Source organism: Cydia pomonella, chromosome 9 (genome assembly GCF_033807575.1).
Source record: "Cydia pomonella isolate Wapato2018A chromosome 9, ilCydPomo1, whole genome shotgun sequence".
NCBI classification, from domain to species: Eukaryota; Metazoa; Arthropoda; class Insecta; order Lepidoptera; family Tortricidae; genus Cydia; species Cydia pomonella.
Window position 1 is genome coordinate 20,042,926 of NC_084711.1, and position 17,913 is coordinate 20,060,838.

At 44.0% G+C, this 17,913-nt stretch overlaps 1 protein-coding gene across 1 annotated transcript; it reads right to left on the minus strand.

The window, feature by feature from the left end:
• Positions 1-560: 560 nt before the first annotated feature.
• LOC133521632 (sin3 histone deacetylase corepressor complex component SDS3) lies at positions 561-17,846 on the minus strand. Its single transcript, XM_061856712.1, has 7 exons — positions 17,212-17,846; positions 16,815-16,878; positions 12,932-13,069; positions 12,199-12,376; positions 10,930-11,134; positions 2,873-3,036; positions 561-2,017 (listed from the first exon to the last, which is right to left on the minus strand). The coding sequence occupies exons 1-7, from the start codon at positions 17,372-17,374 to the stop codon at positions 1,922-1,924; spliced, it is 1,008 nt and encodes a 335-aa protein (XP_061712696.1). The 5' UTR covers positions 17,375-17,846; the 3' UTR covers positions 561-1,921.
• Between the last annotated feature and the right edge of the window lie 67 nt (positions 17,847-17,913).

The window sequence follows — 17,913 nt, forward strand, 5'->3', positions numbered from 1 at the left end:
TATTATATATATCGTTGTCTAAGTACCCTCAACACAAGCCTTATTGAGCTTACGGTGGGACTTAGTCAATTTGTGTAATAATGACCTATAATACATATGACCATTGGCCGTGGTTTTCGACAGAGGGGTAAGCTCTTAAAGGCGTCTCCGGTTGTTAAATCCTCCAAACCTAATTGAGGTTATCGTTGTAGAAACTCCCAAGCTGTCGTTAAATTTCGCCTACTAGAATCTCTATCTATGAGTCTGTCTATGTCTGTACTAAGGTCTCTTTTCCCGAAAATACAAGGTATTCTGAAACACCTATTCACTTCATACATTTTCCAACATAATCTTAACAATTATTTATAGATTATAAAAGAGGTGTAAAGTCTAAAAAACATTGCCCCGTGTTTGACAACGGAACTACTGTACGCGACGATAAATATTGCAGATCGGAATTTGCGTTGTCTCTTTCTCTCTAGTTGTCTTCCTTCTCTTTCTAAAGACCGATGTGCAATATCGCCGGGTACGACTGTGGTGCGACGTACGGGTGGCGCTGTTTTGTGGTGACTGAATAAACATCATCTTTTCAATGAAACTTGAGAGGGTACATTACGGCCGCTTCTGCATATAAATGTAGTCCTCATTTTCCTGTGGCAAACAAACATACGGCCCGCCTGATGGTAAGCAGTTACCGTAGCCTATGGACGCCTGCTATGTTTGACTTTAATCGATTTTTTTATTTGTGTAAAAATTAGGAGCGAAAAACAGGTTTCATACAATTTAAATGTTATAATGATTAAAGATTCGAAAAAACAAATAGCTGTGGTTGACATACAACAACTGTGTCAAATATTATTAATTATGTTAATCTCTAGAGAGGAAAAAGGACTACGTTTGTATGAAAGGGCCAGCTAGGGCATGAATACTGGAATTCCAAAATCCAGAAATACTGGAATATCGGACCGATTCTAACGATACCGCAATACCGGAATTGATTGGGACCAATGTCGAAAAATTTGAATTCCGGCATTGAATTGTTTTTAGTTACGTTTTGCAAAAAGAAATTAATTTACTACTAAAATTGCAATAATCATTTTGTGTATTTTATATAATGCAAATTGCAACAACAAATATATGATATAAACAGAAAAAAAACGGTCAATATGAATACCAGTATTAATTACAGATTTTCGGTATTGAGGACCAATATCGGATTTCAATACCGATATTAAGAATCATGCCCCATGTGCAGCGACATCTATTTCAAATTCAAAGGACGTTTTTTTTCACTTTAAATCTCTTCTACAATCAACAACTCTTTGCCCTTAACCTACCAGATCATCAATAAACTTAACGTGGCAAGTGGTCTTAAAATCGACTGTTATAATCACCTCCTGCTCATACTTGGAGCGTGCGAGCGAGAGGAAACTATTAGCCTCTACCCGACCTTTAATCTCAATCAACAAGTGTTACAGCCTTAGCTTAATTCCTCCCGATTTTGTCCAAATAAACAGCACAATAGGATCTTAATAATTAAAAATTCACGTGCGCGTTGTAATGTATGAAACAGTACAACAGACGACAAACATCTTGCGTGGCGTCTGCGTGCAATGCAGTGTGATGTCTTTCATGACTTCTCTTAAATTACAACGCGCACATACAATCGAACAAGCAGATTTGCGACCCACCATAGAACGTTTTTAGTATCAAAATAATTTTACTTTGTAATCTATGTAAAGCCAGTGACGTAGCAAATTTAATGTGAAAAGGTCTCACAGTGGGCAAGGAATCAAGTTATTTGATAATAAACGTCTCCAGTGTGTCACCTTGGGAGGCTCCTAAAGACTACGGGAGGAATTATTTCAATAAAGTACTTGTTAATGGACCGGCGAGTTCGGACCGAACCACACTAGCGCACTAGCGTCCGTCACTGTCACACTTATGACGCGCGCCGTTTTATCGTCACTTTCCCCCGCGCGAGTTGAGACACGTATATCCTAATACGCTCTAGATTCGTCGTCTTCTTCACCCATATCTGAAAAGGATAGCTGATGTTAATAACAAATAAAATAACCGGTCAAGTGCGAGTCGGGTTAGGTGAGTTTTTAATTGTTATTGTCGTTAGACCGACAAAGGGTGCTTTTGCACTCAGCATCAATCCAATATATTTCTGCACGCCTCCTCTCATCTTCACCTCAGTAGAAAGGAAGCCTCACTTTACACGTTTTATCAAGGATAAATACGGAAACTATACTATAATTTCAAGGGCAAATATCAACTAAAACCTTAAAAGGTTAAAGTTGACTCGATAGAGAAAAATCACGAAAACATGTCTAATTTTCATTTGTTTTGAGCGAGGCATATCTCGCTCCTCCACGCACACAGCCTGCCCGCGTTCCATCGCTTGCATCCACGTTTCTCGTTACACTATACACGGTGCTACATGAGGAAACCGAAAGATTTTGACAGTGTATTACTGATCGCATTTAGAGGCTAAAATGTCATATAAACTTTTCTGGACTTCGCCTAGTTTCAGAGTTAATACCAATGTAAAAGAAAAACATCTTCTTATCGTAACTTAGTGCAAAACGCCTTTTTGATCGCGATGATGCCATTGTGGGGCGTAGTCTAAATATCCTTATTGATAGATGTCAAAAAGTGACAAGTAACCTTTGCAAGAACTAGTTTTTACAAAAAAAAATTTCTGTGCCAGTCTTACAATAACATTAACTTTTTATGTACAAATACGTTCAAAATTAGAAAAAAAAAAGATTTTTTTTTGCGAAATTTTCTGAAACTCATATAACATTATTTCCTTCTTTTGGCCTCAGAAGTGCGTGGTTAAAATCTTTCGGGTTCCTCGTGAGCACCGTGTATGATAGTTACTCACCGCCTCGTCGGTGATGGCGTGTATGTGTCCGGGGAAGCGCGGCATATCCCGCCCCTCCACGTACACGCTCTGCCCGCGGTGGAACCACCGCCGCTCGAACAACAGCTTGCCGTCTTCCACGCGAGTGTCGTGCGAGTCGTTATTCTCTCGAACTGGAGATTCACCTGAAAATAAAATTTTATTATTTTCTTGTTGTGGTATTGTTGTAAATATTCGCGCCATTAATAAAAAGATATCCATAATGAACAGCGTGTATTGTGTTCCGTTTTACGTCCGAGTTCTTAATTAATTGATAGCGTAACGCCGCCGTCGTCCGATAGATGCCGCTAGCGTCTGTAGTCGCTCCACCCCCACGCCATGACCAAACAGAGCTGCCAACGCGCCACGACTCACCACCATGATATTGTTTCATCGACCGTCTTGACTGATGGTCCGAATTTTTTTTATCGAACGTCTTTGCAGCATTTGCGTTGTAGAAAGTTGACGGTCTTAAAAATAAATATTCATCATCCTTTATTCTTATGTTGGACCCGGGGGTACGTCCTTAAACTACGTCCGGACCCGGGTACGTTCTTAAACTACGTCTAAAAGAGAGGTATGGGCATTGTAAATATCATCTCGCTTTGTGTGGTAGGGCACAGCGCAGCGGATGTCATTCCAGATCTAGAGCAGAGCCAAACTGAGGAAGTACCTCCTTCTTACAGAAAACCGTAGTCAAATAATACTCGACCCTACTCATAGTGTTGTGTTCCTGCCGGTGAGTAAGGTTGCCAGAGCTCAACGAGGGTGCGGAGAGTTAGGGTCGGCAACGCGCTACGGAGACTGCTTATCATCAGGAGGGCCGTATGCTTGTTTGCCACCGACGTAGTATAAAAAAAAACTCCAAAGGTACCTTTAAATCATTCGACAATGTTATGATGGAAATTTCCATCGCCATTCAAAGAAGGGTTAAGGATCGCCAAACATTCAGACATACGAAAGTATTTTTGCCCAAGCCAAAAAGGATACTTCGTGTTTGCTCGGTCAAAAAATATTTTTAGCCTCGACAATTAATGTAAAATTTACAAAATCGTATCGTTAGAGTTCAAGGATTAGCTAAGCCAAGCACATGTCATTAAGGTCCTATTTTTTTTGGTCTTCATTATTTGAGTGTATTTTCAGTCTTTATTTTATTTGTTGACTTTACCTTTACACGTGAAGAGATAAATTATATAAATTTCTTATACATATGGAAACAATTATATATTGTAGGAGTTTACAGAATTTAAGAATATAATAATCTAATGCCGTGTTATTTGTGTGTGCCTTATTAAGAGCCTCGCCTGATGCGCCTATATTTTTATAAATATATAAGAACTAAAAAATCGCTATAAGTATGCTTATAAGAGTCGAGGAGTTCCTTTAATTCCTCATGGAATCCATTTACAGAACTCGAGCTTGACAAAAACTATGTGACTCGAAACCTAAGTTGCTTAACAAACATAAAAAAAAATATGTGGCTCGAAACCTAAGTTGCTTAACAAACATAACGAAAAATATGTGGCTGGAAACCTAAGTTGCTTAACAAACAACGAAAAATATGTGGCTCGAAACCTAAGTTACTTAACAAACATAACGAAAAATATGTGGCTGGAAACCTAAGTTGCTTAACAAACATAACGAAAAATATGTGGCTCGAAACCTTAGTAGCTTATTTAAGTACAATTTGGGAATATCATTTTTATACACGAATTCAATATCATACTTTTTTCCAGCAATAGATTAATGGTCATGCTAAACTAGAATGACCCAAACAATAATAGCGCTTTCTCTGCTACTCCTATTGAAAGTTCATCAAACCATCCTGTTCGATAATTTTTTCCCTTATCCATGTGTCTGTTATCCAGTAGATCCTATATTCATGTTTAATATCAACACTCACAGCTGGAGTTGACGTGCTTCCTCGGCTGGCTGTGCCGCGGCGGCGAGTGGCGCGCGACTCCAGTTAGAATGTTAGTATACTTGTGTCTCTGTCCGAGGTAATAATGCTATCGAATTCACCCACAACGCGATGAGAGCGCGAAGCACTCTTAATATCTCTGTCCCACTCTATTACGCTAAGAATCGTTACTCACAGCTGGAGTTGACGTGCTTCCTCGGCTGGCTGTGCCGCGGCGGCGGCGAGTGGCACGCGACTCCAGTTGGAATGTTAGTGTACTTGTGTCTCTGTCCGAGGTAATAATGCTATCGAATTCACCCACAACGCGATGAGAGCGCGAAGCACTCTTAATATCTCTGTCCCACTCTATTACGCTAAGAATCGTTACTCACAGCTGGAGTTGACGTGCTTCCTCGGCTGGCTGTGCCGCGGCGGCGAGTGGCGCGCGACTCCAGTTAGAATGTTAGTATACTTGTGTCTCTGTCCGAGGTAATAATGCTATCGAATTCACCCACAACGCGATGAGAGCGCGAAGCACTCTTAATATCTCTGTCCCACTCTATTACGCTAAGAATCGTTACTCACAGCTGGAGTTGACGTGCTTCCTCGGCTGGCTGTGCCGCGGCGGCGGCGAGTGGCACGCGACTCCAGTTGGAATGTTAGTGTACTTGTGTCTCTGTCCGAGGTAATAATGCTATCGAATTCACCCACAACGCGATGAGAGCGCGAAGCACTCTTAATATCTCTGTCCCACTCTATTACGCTAAGAATCGTTACTCACAGCTGGAGTTGACGTGCTTCCTCGGCTGGCTGTGCCGCGGCGGCGGCGAGTGGCACGCGACTCCAGTTGGAATGTTAGTGTACTTGTGTCTCTGTCCGAGGTAATAATGCTATCGAATTCACCCACAACGCGATGAGAGCGCGAAGCACTCTTAATATCTCTGTCCCACTCTACTATTACGCTAAGAACCGTTACTCACAGCTGGAGTTGACGTGCTTCCTCGGCTGGCTGTGCCGCGGCGGCGGCGAGTGGCACGCGACTCCAGTTGGAATGTTAGTGTACTTGTGTCTCTGTCCGAGGTAATAATGCTATCGAATTCACCCACAACGCGATGAGAGCGCGAAGCACTCTTAATATCTCTGTCCCACTCTATTACGCTAAGAATCGTTACTCACAGCTGGAGTTGACGTGCTTCCTCGGCTGGCTGTGCCGCGGCGGCGGCGAGTGGCACGCGACTCCAGTTGGAATGTTAGTGTACTTGTGTCTCTGTCCGAGGTAATAATGCTATCGAATTCACCCACAACGCGATGAGAGCGCGAAGCACTCTTAATATCTCTGTCCCACTCTATTACGCTAAGAATCGTTACTCACAGCTGGAGTTGACGTGCTTCCTCGGCTGGCTGTGCCGCGGCGGCGGCGAGTGGCACGCGACTCCAGTTGGAATGTTAGTGTACTTGTGTCTCTGTCCGAGGTAATAATGCTATCGAATTCACCCACAACGCGATGAGAGCGCGAAGCACTCTTAATATCTCTGTCCCACTCTACTATTACGCTAAGAACCGTTACTCACAGCTGGAGTTGACGTGCTTCCTCGGCTGGCTGTGCCGCGGCGGCGGCGAGTGGCACGCGACTCCAGTTGGAATGTTAGTGTACTTGTGTCTCTGTCCGAGGTAATAATGCTATCGAATTCACCCACAACGCGATGAGAGCGCGAAGCACTCTTAATATCTCTGTCCCACTCTATTACGCTAAGAATCGTTACTCACAGCTGGAGTTGACGTGCTTCCTCGGCTGGCTGTGCCGCGGCGGCGGCGAGTGGCACGCGACTCCAGTTGGAATGTTAGTGTACTTGTGTCTCTGTCCGAGGTAATAATGCTATCGAATTCACCCACAACGCGATGAGAGCGCGAAGCACTCTTAATATCTCTGTCCCACTCTATTACGCTAAGAATCGTTACTCACAGCTGGAGTTGACGTGCTTCCTCGGCTGGCTGTGCCGCGGCGGCGGCGAGTGGCACGCGACTCCAGTTGGAATGTTAGTGTACTTGTGTCTCTGTCCGAGGTAATAATGCTATCGAATTCACCCACAACGCGATGAGAGCGCGAAGCACTCTTAATATCTCTGTCCCACTCTACTATTACGCTAAGAACCGTTACTCACAGCTGGAGTTGACGTGCTTCCTCGGCTGGCTGTGCCGCGGCGGCGGCGAGTGGCACGCGACTCCAGTTGGAATGTTAGTGTACTTGTGTCTCTGTCCGAGGTAATAATGCTATCGAATTCACCCACAACGCGATGAGAGCGCGAAGCACTCTTAATATCTCTGTCCCACTCTATTACGCTAAGAATCGTTACTCACAGCTGGAGTTGACGTGCTTCCTCGGCTGGCTGTGCCGCGGCGGCGGCGAGTGGCACGCGACTCCAGTTGGAATGTTAGTGTACTTGTGTCTCTGTCCGAGGTAATAATGCTATCGAATTCACCCACAACGCGATGAGAGCGCGAAGCACTCTTAATATCTCTGTCCCACTCTACTATTACGCTAAGAACCGTTACTCACAGCTGGAGTTGACGTGCTTCCTCGGCTGGCTGTGCCGCGGCGGCGGCGAGTGGCACGCGACTCCAGTTGGAATGTTAGTGTACTTGTGTCTCTGTCCGAGGTAATAATGCTATCGAATTCACCCACAACGCGATGAGAGCGCGAAGCACTCTTAATATCTCTGTCCCACTCTACTATTACGCTAAGAACCGTTACTCACAGCTGGAGTTGACGTGCTTCCTCGGCTGGCTGTGCCGCGGCGGCGGCGAGTGGCACGCGACTCCAGTTGGAATGTTAGTGTACTTGTGTCTCTGTCCGAGGTAATAATGCTATCGAATTCACCCACAACGCGATGAGAGCGCGAAGCACTCTTAATATCTCTGTCCCACTCTACTATTACGCTAAGAACCGTTACTCACAGCTGGAGTTGACGTGCTTCCTCGGCTGGCTGTGCCGCGGCGGCGGCGAGTGGCACGCGACTCCAGTTGGAATGTTAGTGTACTTGTGTCTCTGTCCGAGGTAATAATGCTATCGAATTCACCCACAACGCGATGAGAGCGCGAAGCACTCTTAATATCTCTGTCCCACTCTACTATTACGCTAAGAACCGTTACTCACAGCTGGAGTTGACGTGCTTCCTCGGCTGGCTGTGCCGCGGCGGCGGCGAGTGGCACGCGACTCCAGTTGGAATGTTAGTGTACTTGTGTCTCTGTCCGAGGTAATAATGCTATCGAATTCACCCACAACGCGATGAGAGCGCGAAGCACTCTTAATATCTCTGTCCCACTCTACTATTACGCTAAGAACCGTTACTCACAGCTGGAGTTGACGTGCTTCCTCGGCTGGCTGTGCCGCGGCGGCGGCGAGTGGCACGCGACTCCAGTTGGAATGTTAGTGTACTTGTGTCTCTGTCCGAGGTAATAATGCTATCGAATTCACCCACAACGCGATGAGAGCGCGAAGCACTCTTAATATCTCTGTCCCACTCTACTATTACGCTAAGAACCGTTACTCACAGCTGGAGTTGACGTGCTTCCTCGGCTGGCTGTGCCGCGGCGGCGGCGAGTGGCACGCGACTCCAGTTGGAATGTTAGTGTACTTGTGTCTCTGTCCGAGGTAATAATGCTATCGAATTCACCCACAACGCGATGAGAGCGCGAAGCACTCTTAATATCTCTGTCCCACTCTACTATTACGCTAAGAACCGTTACTCACAGCTGGAGTTGACGTGCTTCCTCGGCTGGCTGTGCCGCGGCGGCGGCGAGTGGCACGCGACTCCAGTTGGAATGTTAGTGTACTTGTGTCTCTGTCCGAGGTAATAATGCTATCGAATTCACCCACAACGCGATGAGAGCGCGAAGCACTCTTAATATCTCTGTCCCACTCTACTATTACGCTAAGAACCGTTACTCACAGCTGGAGTTGACGTGCTTCCTCGGCTGGCTGTGCCGCGGCGGCGGCGAGTGGCACGCGACTCCAGTTGGAATGTTAGTGTACTTGTGTCTCTGTCCGAGGTAATAATGCTATCGAATTCACCCACAACGCGATGAGAGCGCGAAGCACTCTTAATATCTCTGTCCCACTCTACTATTACGCTAAGAACCGTTACTCACAGCTGGAGTTGACGTGCTTCCTCGGCTGGCTGTGCCGCGGCGGCGGCGAGTGGCACGCGACTCCAGTTGGAATGTTAGTGTACTTGTGTCTCTGTCCGAGGTAATAATGCTATCGAATTCACCCACAACGCGATGAGAGCGCGAAGCACTCTTAATATCTCTGTCCCACTCTACTATTACGCTAAGAACCGTTACTCACAGCTGGAGTTGACGTGCTTCCTCGGCTGGCTGTGCCGCGGCGGCGGCGAGTGGCACGCGACTCCAGTTGGAATGTTAGTGTACTTGTGTCTCTGTCCGAGGTAATAATGCTATCGAATTCACCCACAACGCGATGAGAGCGCGAAGCACTCTTAATATCTCTGTCCCACTCTACTATTACGCTAAGAACCGTTACTCACAGCTGGAGTTGACGTGCTTCCTCGGCTGGCTGTGCCGCGGCGGCGGCGAGTGGCACGCGACTCCAGTTGGAATGTTAGTGTACTTGTGTCTCTGTCCGAGGTAATAATGCTATCGAATTCACCCACAACGCGATGAGAGCGCGAAGCACTCTTAATATCTCTGTCCCACTCTACTATTACGCTAAGAACCGTTACTCACAGCTGGAGTTGACGTGCTTCCTCGGCTGGCTGTGCCGCGGCGGCGGCGAGTGGCACGCGACTCCAGTTGGAATGTTAGTGTACTTGTGTCTCTGTCCGAGGTAATAATGCTATCGAATTCACCCACAACGCGATGAGAGCGCGAAGCACTCTTAATATCTCTGTCCCACTCTACTATTACGCTAAGAACCGTTACTCACAGCTGGAGTTGACGTGCTTCCTCGGCTGGCTGTGCCGCGGCGGCGGCGAGTGGCACGCGACTCCAGTTGGAATGTTAGTGTACTTGTGTCTCTGTCCGAGGTAATAATGCTATCGAATTCACCCACAACGCGATGAGAGCGCGAAGCACTCTTAATATCTCTGTCCCACTCTACTATTACGCTAAGAACCGTTACTCACAGCTGGAGTTGACGTGCTTCCTCGGCTGGCTGTGCCGCGGCGGCGGCGAGTGGCACGCGACTCCAGTTGGAATGTTAGTGTACTTGTGTCTCTGTCCGAGGTAATAATGCTATCGAATTCACCCACAACGCGATGAGAGCGCGAAGCACTCTTAATATCTCTGTCCCACTCTACTATTACGCTAAGAACCGTTACTCACAGCTGGAGTTGACGTGCTTCCTCGGCTGGCTGTGCCGCGGCGGCGGCGAGTGGCACGCGACTCCAGTTGGAATGTTAGTGTACTTGTGTCTCTGTCCGAGGTAATAATGCTATCGAATTCACCCACAACGCGATGAGAGCGCGAAGCACTCTTAATATCTCTGTCCCACTCTACTATTACGCTAAGAACCGTTACTCACAGCTGGAGTTGACGTGCTTCCTCGGCTGGCTGTGCCGCGGCGGCGGCGAGTGGCACGCGACTCCAGTTGGAATGTTAGTGTACTTGTGTCTCTGTCCGAGGTAATAATGCTATCGAATTCACCCACAACGCGATGAGAGCGCGAAGCACTCTTAATATCTCTGTCCCACTCTACTATTACGCTAAGAACCGTTACTCACAGCTGGAGTTGACGTGCTTCCTCGGCTGGCTGTGCCGCGGCGGCGGCGAGTGGCACGCGACTCCAGTTGGAATGTTAGTGTACTTGTGTCTCTGTCCGAGGTAATAATGCTATCGAATTCACCCACAACGCGATGAGAGCGCGAAGCACTCTTAATATCTCTGTCCCACTCTACTATTACGCTAAGAACCGTTACTCACAGCTGGAGTTGACGTGCTTCCTCGGCTGGCTGTGCCGCGGCGGCGGCGAGTGGCACGCGACTCCAGTTGGAATTTTAGTGTACTTGTGTCTCTGTCCGAGGTAATAATGCTATCGAATTCACCCACAACGCGATGAGAGCGCGAAGCACTCTTAATATCTCTGGCCCACTCTACTATTACGCTAAGAACCGTTACTCACAGCTGGAGTTGACGTGCTTCCTCGGCTGGCTGTGCCGCGGCGGCGCGGGCGGCGGCGAGTGGCGCGCGATGGCGCGCAGGTCGGCGTCGATGTCGCGCGACTCCAGTTGAAATGTTAGCGTTGTTGTGGGTTTGCGCCGTTTTTCTGGCGCTGGGGCCGGCTCGTTGGCCCGCCGTCGGAGGATGCGTTTCATTACTGGTTTCACCTGGGGGACATTATATAAATAAATATTTGGGGACAATATTACACAGATCGACCTAGTCGCAAACTAAGCGAAGCTTGTACTATGGGTACCAGGCGACGATATGCATACGTATATAGATAAATACATACTTATATACATAGAAGACACCCATGCCTCAGGACCAAAAGGTGTTCGTCACACAAATAAATACCCTTACCAGAACCCATACCCACAAGGCAGACCGGTCGCCAATATAATAAAAAATGATTGGATAACACGAAAGGGGAAATCACGTGTCCGCTTCTCCACACAAACGTAATCCCCATTTACCTCTCTGCATATTAATGTGTGTATGTAGAAGCGGTCGTCCACTATCCTCTCTCTTCTCTGTTTCAGCTCGGGCAAATGCTTTCGTATGTATTCTGCTCTTCGGTTGTTCGCCTCTCCAGGCCGCATTTCTCAACTAATCCTCGTGAAATTAGGATCACTCGTGTATGAATGTCCGTCTGTTGATCTGTCATAGCCAACTGCTGTTCCCAAACTACTGGATCGATTAAGTTGAAATTTGATATATGTAAGTCGGTTTCCCAAAGACGGAGGAGTAACGAAAATAAACTTTAAATTTGGCAACCATTTTGGGGAGGTAATTTAGAAAATAAAATATAAAAGGGGTTGGTATGAAGTAGAGGAGGAGGCATTTATACCCGGCGCGGCGCCACCGGCGGTCATTGTTTTAGAGAATTAAAAAATATTGATTTTCCTCATAATATGCATAGAAATATAGTTTTTACGTTCGCAATAACAGGCTGCGAGATACTGCGTTGCTCGCACTTCAGAGAGGCGCGCTGGTAACAGATTTTCAGACAACATCGATAGCCTAGGCCGACAAAGTGACCTTGAACGCCTTCACGCGCCGCACTGACACCGAAATTTTCAAATTTAGTTTGAAATATTGAGATCGGCGTGACTTTTTTGACGACCCGCGGACCTCTAGTAAGAGGTTTTCAAATATAATTTTAAAGTGGATAATATTATTCATTACAGAAAAATACATTACAAAAAATACAAATAAGAATAATAAATACCTCTGTAGAGTCCCCATTCAACTCCATACTGTGCCTCTCGTTCTCAATCATTTTCCGTTTATCCTCGAAGTCATTCAGCAAGTTTTCTCGTAGCTCTATCTTTTTCTCTTCAAACTCTTTCGCAGCTGCCTTCTTCTCTGCTATGTACTCTCTTTCGACCACGTCGTATACGTGGTCTCTGGAAGTTAATGTAGCCATATTAGAAACTAGCGACACGCCCCGGTTTCACGAGGGATACACAAAACCTTAACAAATTATACATCTAAATCTTCCTCAAGATCAATAATCACTCTGTTGATAGGCGAAAACCGTTTGAAAATCCGTTCAGTAGCTTTTAAGTTTATCGCGAACAAACAGACAGACGCGGCGGGAGACTGTTTGGTAATTTATAAGGTGTATAGATTTATTATCTTCCGACTGGATTTTCGGTTTGGGCAGATTTGAGCACAACAATCTTGTTTCGGTCAAATTTGGTTTCGGCCGAAACTAGGGCAGAACCGAACCTTTGGTTTCGGAAATAAAACCTGTTTCGGTAGGACAATAAAATTTAAATTAATAATTGGACACAATAAACCTAAACTAAGTGAAGACTGCACAATCTACATAAACAAAACTTGTACAGTCTACATGTTTGGATGGCAAGGTTCACCTGGCGGGTCACCTATCCCGGCGGGCCGCAGGTTGAGCATGGCTGCTCTAATGATTCAATTTTCGATGTTCACGGTAGACTTACTTGTATATCTTGTTGAGCCTGAGTCTCTCATGCAGCTGGTGTTCAAGTCTCTTGACGCGGCGCGTGTACTCCGGGTGAACTCCATCTTCAAGCTGTTGCAACTGCTTCTTCAGGCTCGCTAACTTGTCTTGATACAATCTAGGACAATAAAAATGTATGTTGAATTTTAATACATATATAAGATTCTGTGTGCAACTGTGGGGAGAATTATTACTTTCATATCCCAGTTCAGCAGTCAATTCTACCATGCTTTTCATCTACTTAAGGGATGATTTCCATGATAAAAACTACCTATTGTAGCAAATAGACAGTTACTTACCAGTAATAGGGATTTGGTAAACACATTCACTGTGGGAGGGGGTTAAAAGACCTCATGCAAAGTATGGCTAGATACGATTTACACTAATTAGCGCTGAAGGTATTAACACATTCACTGCCGGGAACCCACCTGGTGGGCGCTCGTGAACTTTGTTCAGATGCCGGACAACCCGCTGGGCGGGTTGTTTTGTACGCAGCTATAGACCACCGGTTACTGGGGTAGTGCGCCGTTTTTTGTCTGGCAGTGAATGTGTTAAATAAGTAGAAACGAATAAAAAAAAAATTACCCCCTTATTTATAAAACTTTTTTTCGACCCCTAGGGGGCATAGTATTTTAGCATACGTTGGGTAAAAGATTGGGAGCCCCTGCTCTAGAGCTAGAGAAGGCCTTTGCCAATTGGCACACTGATTTATGATATATTCATAGTCTCTTAGTTGTTGTCCTAAAGCACCCCAGAAGTGCAAAGGGCCTTCACAAGCTCGCGCCACGCCTTCCTATCTTCAGCTCGCATTCTGACCTCGCTCCAGCTTAACCCGACCGCTCGTAGCTCTTAGGACCAGCCGTTGCCAAGAGTGTACAGGACGCTTCCGTCCGGCGGTTTCCAAGCGAAAGCTATGGTAGCATTGGTAGCATTATTCGTTTCCCCTCTTCGAATAGTATGTCCTATCCATCTCCATTACCGTGTCGCGACTGTCGCGAGTCTTTACACAGGCTAAAATGGCTTATTAACCGAGCGAATGTCTGTTTCAGAGCATGTTCTCATCTACAGGTCTCATTTTCCAATCGATTCATGTAAAACTTGGTGAGCATATTTTTTTATCAATTCTGTTTTAGGAAATATTTCAATATGGCAGAACCACTAATCAATAGATAGATATGGGTTCTAATTATTGCGGCCAACTCCTTACACTAACTTAACCTAACCTAATATAAGGCTAGGTTCACACGGCATTAATTTTTCCCGTATACCGTATACGGGATTTTATCGAATACCGTAGTGAAAGCAAAATTTGTATGGCAACTTACAAAATCGTACACACGGCGTCTATGCGGGAAAGCCGTCGAGACAATTCTAACAACCCCAAAAACAGTTTGCGTTGTTTTAACACAGAGTTCCAATGGCGACCTGTCTTCATCATCAGATCAGCTCCATGTCATCATAATATTGCATTGACATCCGATTTACATATGTAAACAAAATTACAGCTCAATCGGAAATCGGGAAGTGGGTCAAATTTACCTTTCAAGATTTGACCCACACAAACAAAATTTAATAAGATACATATTAACAGGGCAAGGTTAAATAAAATCTTATAAAACTAATTGTGGTTTAAATAAAAAAATATTATAGGACATTATTACGCAAATTGACTACGTCCCACAGCAAGCTCATTAACGCTTGTATTGTCGGTACTTTACTTACACAACGATATATATACGGCCTGTACCGATAAAAAACTGTAAATTTCAAACGGCTATAATTTTGTTTCTAACCAAGATGACCACGACTTTCTTACCGCGATAATAAGTTTAATTATTTTATTATATATTCCAATATCGCAGAGCGCTGGTGGCCTAGCGGTAAGAGCGTGCGACTTGCAATCCAGAGGTCGCGGGTTCAAACCTCGTACAGTCAGCATCAAATACTTTGTAGCAGTCAAAGTGGCCAAATAGTTCGGTACACCATACTAAATATATGGTGTACCGAACTATTTGGCTACTTTGGTTGCTACAAAGTATTTGACGCTGACTGTACCAATGAGTTTTTCGGAACTTACGTACGAAATATCATTCGATATTTACCAGTCGCTTCTCGGTGAAGGAAAACATCGTGAGGAAACCGCACTAATCCCAACCAGGCCTAGTTTACCCTCTGGGTTGGAAGGTCAGATGGCAGTCGCTTTCGTAAAAACTAGTGCCTACGCCAAATCTTGGGATTAGTTGTCAAGCGGACCCCAGGCTCCCATTGAGCCGTGGCAAATGCCGGGACAACGCGAGGAAGACGATTATATCTTCCAATATAAATAATTCTGGTTTTACGTTGAGCAATGTTACACCGCACCGGTAAATAGAAGAGATCACTGAAAATTGGTCTTTTCCAAATAGCAAGAAAATTTATAACATCTTATATGCTTGATTTCGAACACTTAAAATTACCTCGAAGTTTCATGCATTTCATAATAAATAACTAATTTAGTATGACCTCTAAGAACAAGTGACCATAGGCCCGCAAGAAAGATTACTAATAGAATTATCGAAAACGAAGCATGCCTTTCATATTTATCGTAAAAACTGGGGTACCTATGCAGCTAAAGTGAAACGAACTATGACGAAAGTCAATTCAGTTCTTCGTATGAATGTTTGGATAGCTAAAGTAACCGAAAATTAGCGTTATTTAATTCTAGGCCCAGTCCAAAATCATTCAATTTCCTTCGTATAAAAATCGCATTTCATAATTATCGAAGAGCAGAGCAAGATCAACAAATGTCCTGACATGTCATTCTCTCAATTATTATGGGACTCAAATCAAAAGTGTATTAAAAGAGAAGAATTAATCAGCCAAAAAACATTAACAATTCCAGCAGGTGATGGGCTGATGCAGGCAAATATGAAAAACGGGTCCGTAAATAGCTGCCACTAAATGTGCTAGGAAAAAGCTGCCTAACACTTTTACAGAAAAAAGTAAAATAAATAAAACTGTCAATTATCTATTTTAAAAGTCGCTTTTTATTGTAGTTATTCTAAAAACCTGAGGTTTTTCTGAATCGCTTCAGTTTTTTTCATTTGAAGTTTACAGTTTTATTTTGGTACACCCCTTATTATATAAATATTTATAAATACATAAAAACACCCATGACTCAGAAAAAAATATCTGTGTTCGTCACACAAATAAATGCCCTTACCAGGATTTGAACCCGGGACCATTGGCTTCATGGGCAGGGTCACTATCCACTAGGCCAGACCGGATGTCAAAAGTTTTCAAAGTTTTATGAAAACGGGTGTTAGTTTTTAGATGCTCAGTCATTTACTGGGTTGGTTTTTACACATGTTATTTATATGATTTTTTTTAAAACTTAACTACTAAAACATATTTGATGACTTTTTGTATGTAAATAGTTTAAGACCTAGGAATAGATTTAGGCTAAATTTTCAGAAATTCATTTCTTTCGAATAATACATACATATTAATGAATAATATAATAGTTTGACCCAGAACTGTCTCATTTGAAACATAGACAGAGAGAATCATACCGTCTTTGTCTTACACTAGTACTAGCACCCAAAAGAAAGGGATGAGTATAGTTTTCCTGGTTCTTAATGTCTGACAAGTTGTTTGCCAGACTATATTAACTTGTAAGAATATATACATATACATAACCTTGTTGTTCAAGCATGTATTTACAATGATAAGGCAGACATGTGTAGATAAAGCATTGCAAGTTGTTGATAAAAATAAACATAGCCTTTTTTGTTCACTAATATTCCTATATGATGCAACCAGAATTCCAATTAGTTTATTTAATATTATTTGTTGTGTGATAAATATTAGGTAATATAACTTACTGTTCTTTATGCTCCAGGGGTTCGTCATTGTTGGGTATTTCTGTCTCACTAGCTTCCTCAGTATCTGTAATACAATAATAACAAAAATGAACAACAAAAATAACATAATCACATGCATCTTAAGGCACCAGCCTGTTGACCACATTAGCGCCACTAGACCAAGGTGAAAGTGACATCTTTACGGCTACGTTACGTCACGGAACGCTCCTACCACAAATACGCGGGAACACTAACCTCCTACCCTATCCTAATGAACCTAACCTAATTACATTTACGTAACTTCTGTTTATAAACAACGTGCACACTCTTGTCACGGCCGCGAGGCACCAATCCAGATAAAATAGACGTAAAATGACGCCAAAATCACCTGATGACATTGATCGTAAACAAACCATACCTTCGTCACTATCGTCGACTGGTGGCGGTGGTATTGCATCCTCCTGCTCCCTGTATTCGTCCAGATCGTCGTACCCGTCGTCTTCGAAGTCGTACTCATCGCCCGGGCCCGAATATGGTGATCCTTGGTAAGACATAGTCGAGGCGACGCGTAGAAGTTGCATACAGATTGACTGCGAACACCGTCTCAGAAGCAAACTCTGGACAAGCGAACGTAAGATAACAACCCTTGCAACAAGTTACAAGTGCCACTTATGTCACTCATATAAAGAAATTACATTAAAAATCACTACGACGAAACAACGAATTAGGAGCAAATTGAAGTTGTTTTACGTCAAACTCGACATCGACAAAAGCATCTTTCGAAATAAGTCGACTAATTTACATTGAAGTATAGACCTGTTCACAATATGTAAAATGCGCTAGTGTATAAGTAATAACCTATGTTCTAGAATAAGAACGCTATATAACCTTGACAACATGAATGGTCTACATAATTTTGTAGGATTATTGCAAAGACAATTACAAATAGTTTTTTTAAAAGGAACGATTACTCGAATGTCTAGTCGATTCTTGCCAGCGATTCGACTTCTTTATAACAGAAAGGATTTGAACAAAGTTTAAACTCAGAATTATCCTTCGTTTTTGACTTTCTTTTTGTGTACTTTTTGTGTACTAATCTGATGAAACCGTAACTTTATTT

What these genes read in the sequence shown, in the direction of transcription:
- LOC133521632 (XM_061856712.1), bottom strand. Translation starts at nt 17,374, where the DNA reads ATGCAACTTCTACGCGTCGCCTCGACTATGTCTTACCAAGGATCACCA. An exon ending in TGAATGGGGACTCTACAGAG is followed by an intron (nt 11,135 to 12,198) that starts GTATTTATTATT and finishes AATGTCCCCCAG; the next exon opens with GTGAAACCAGTAATGAAACG. An exon ending in GAAGCACGTCAACTCCAGCT is followed by an intron (nt 3,037 to 10,929) that starts GTGAGTAACGGT and finishes TTTTATTTTCAG; the next exon opens with GTGAATCTCCAGTTCGAGAG.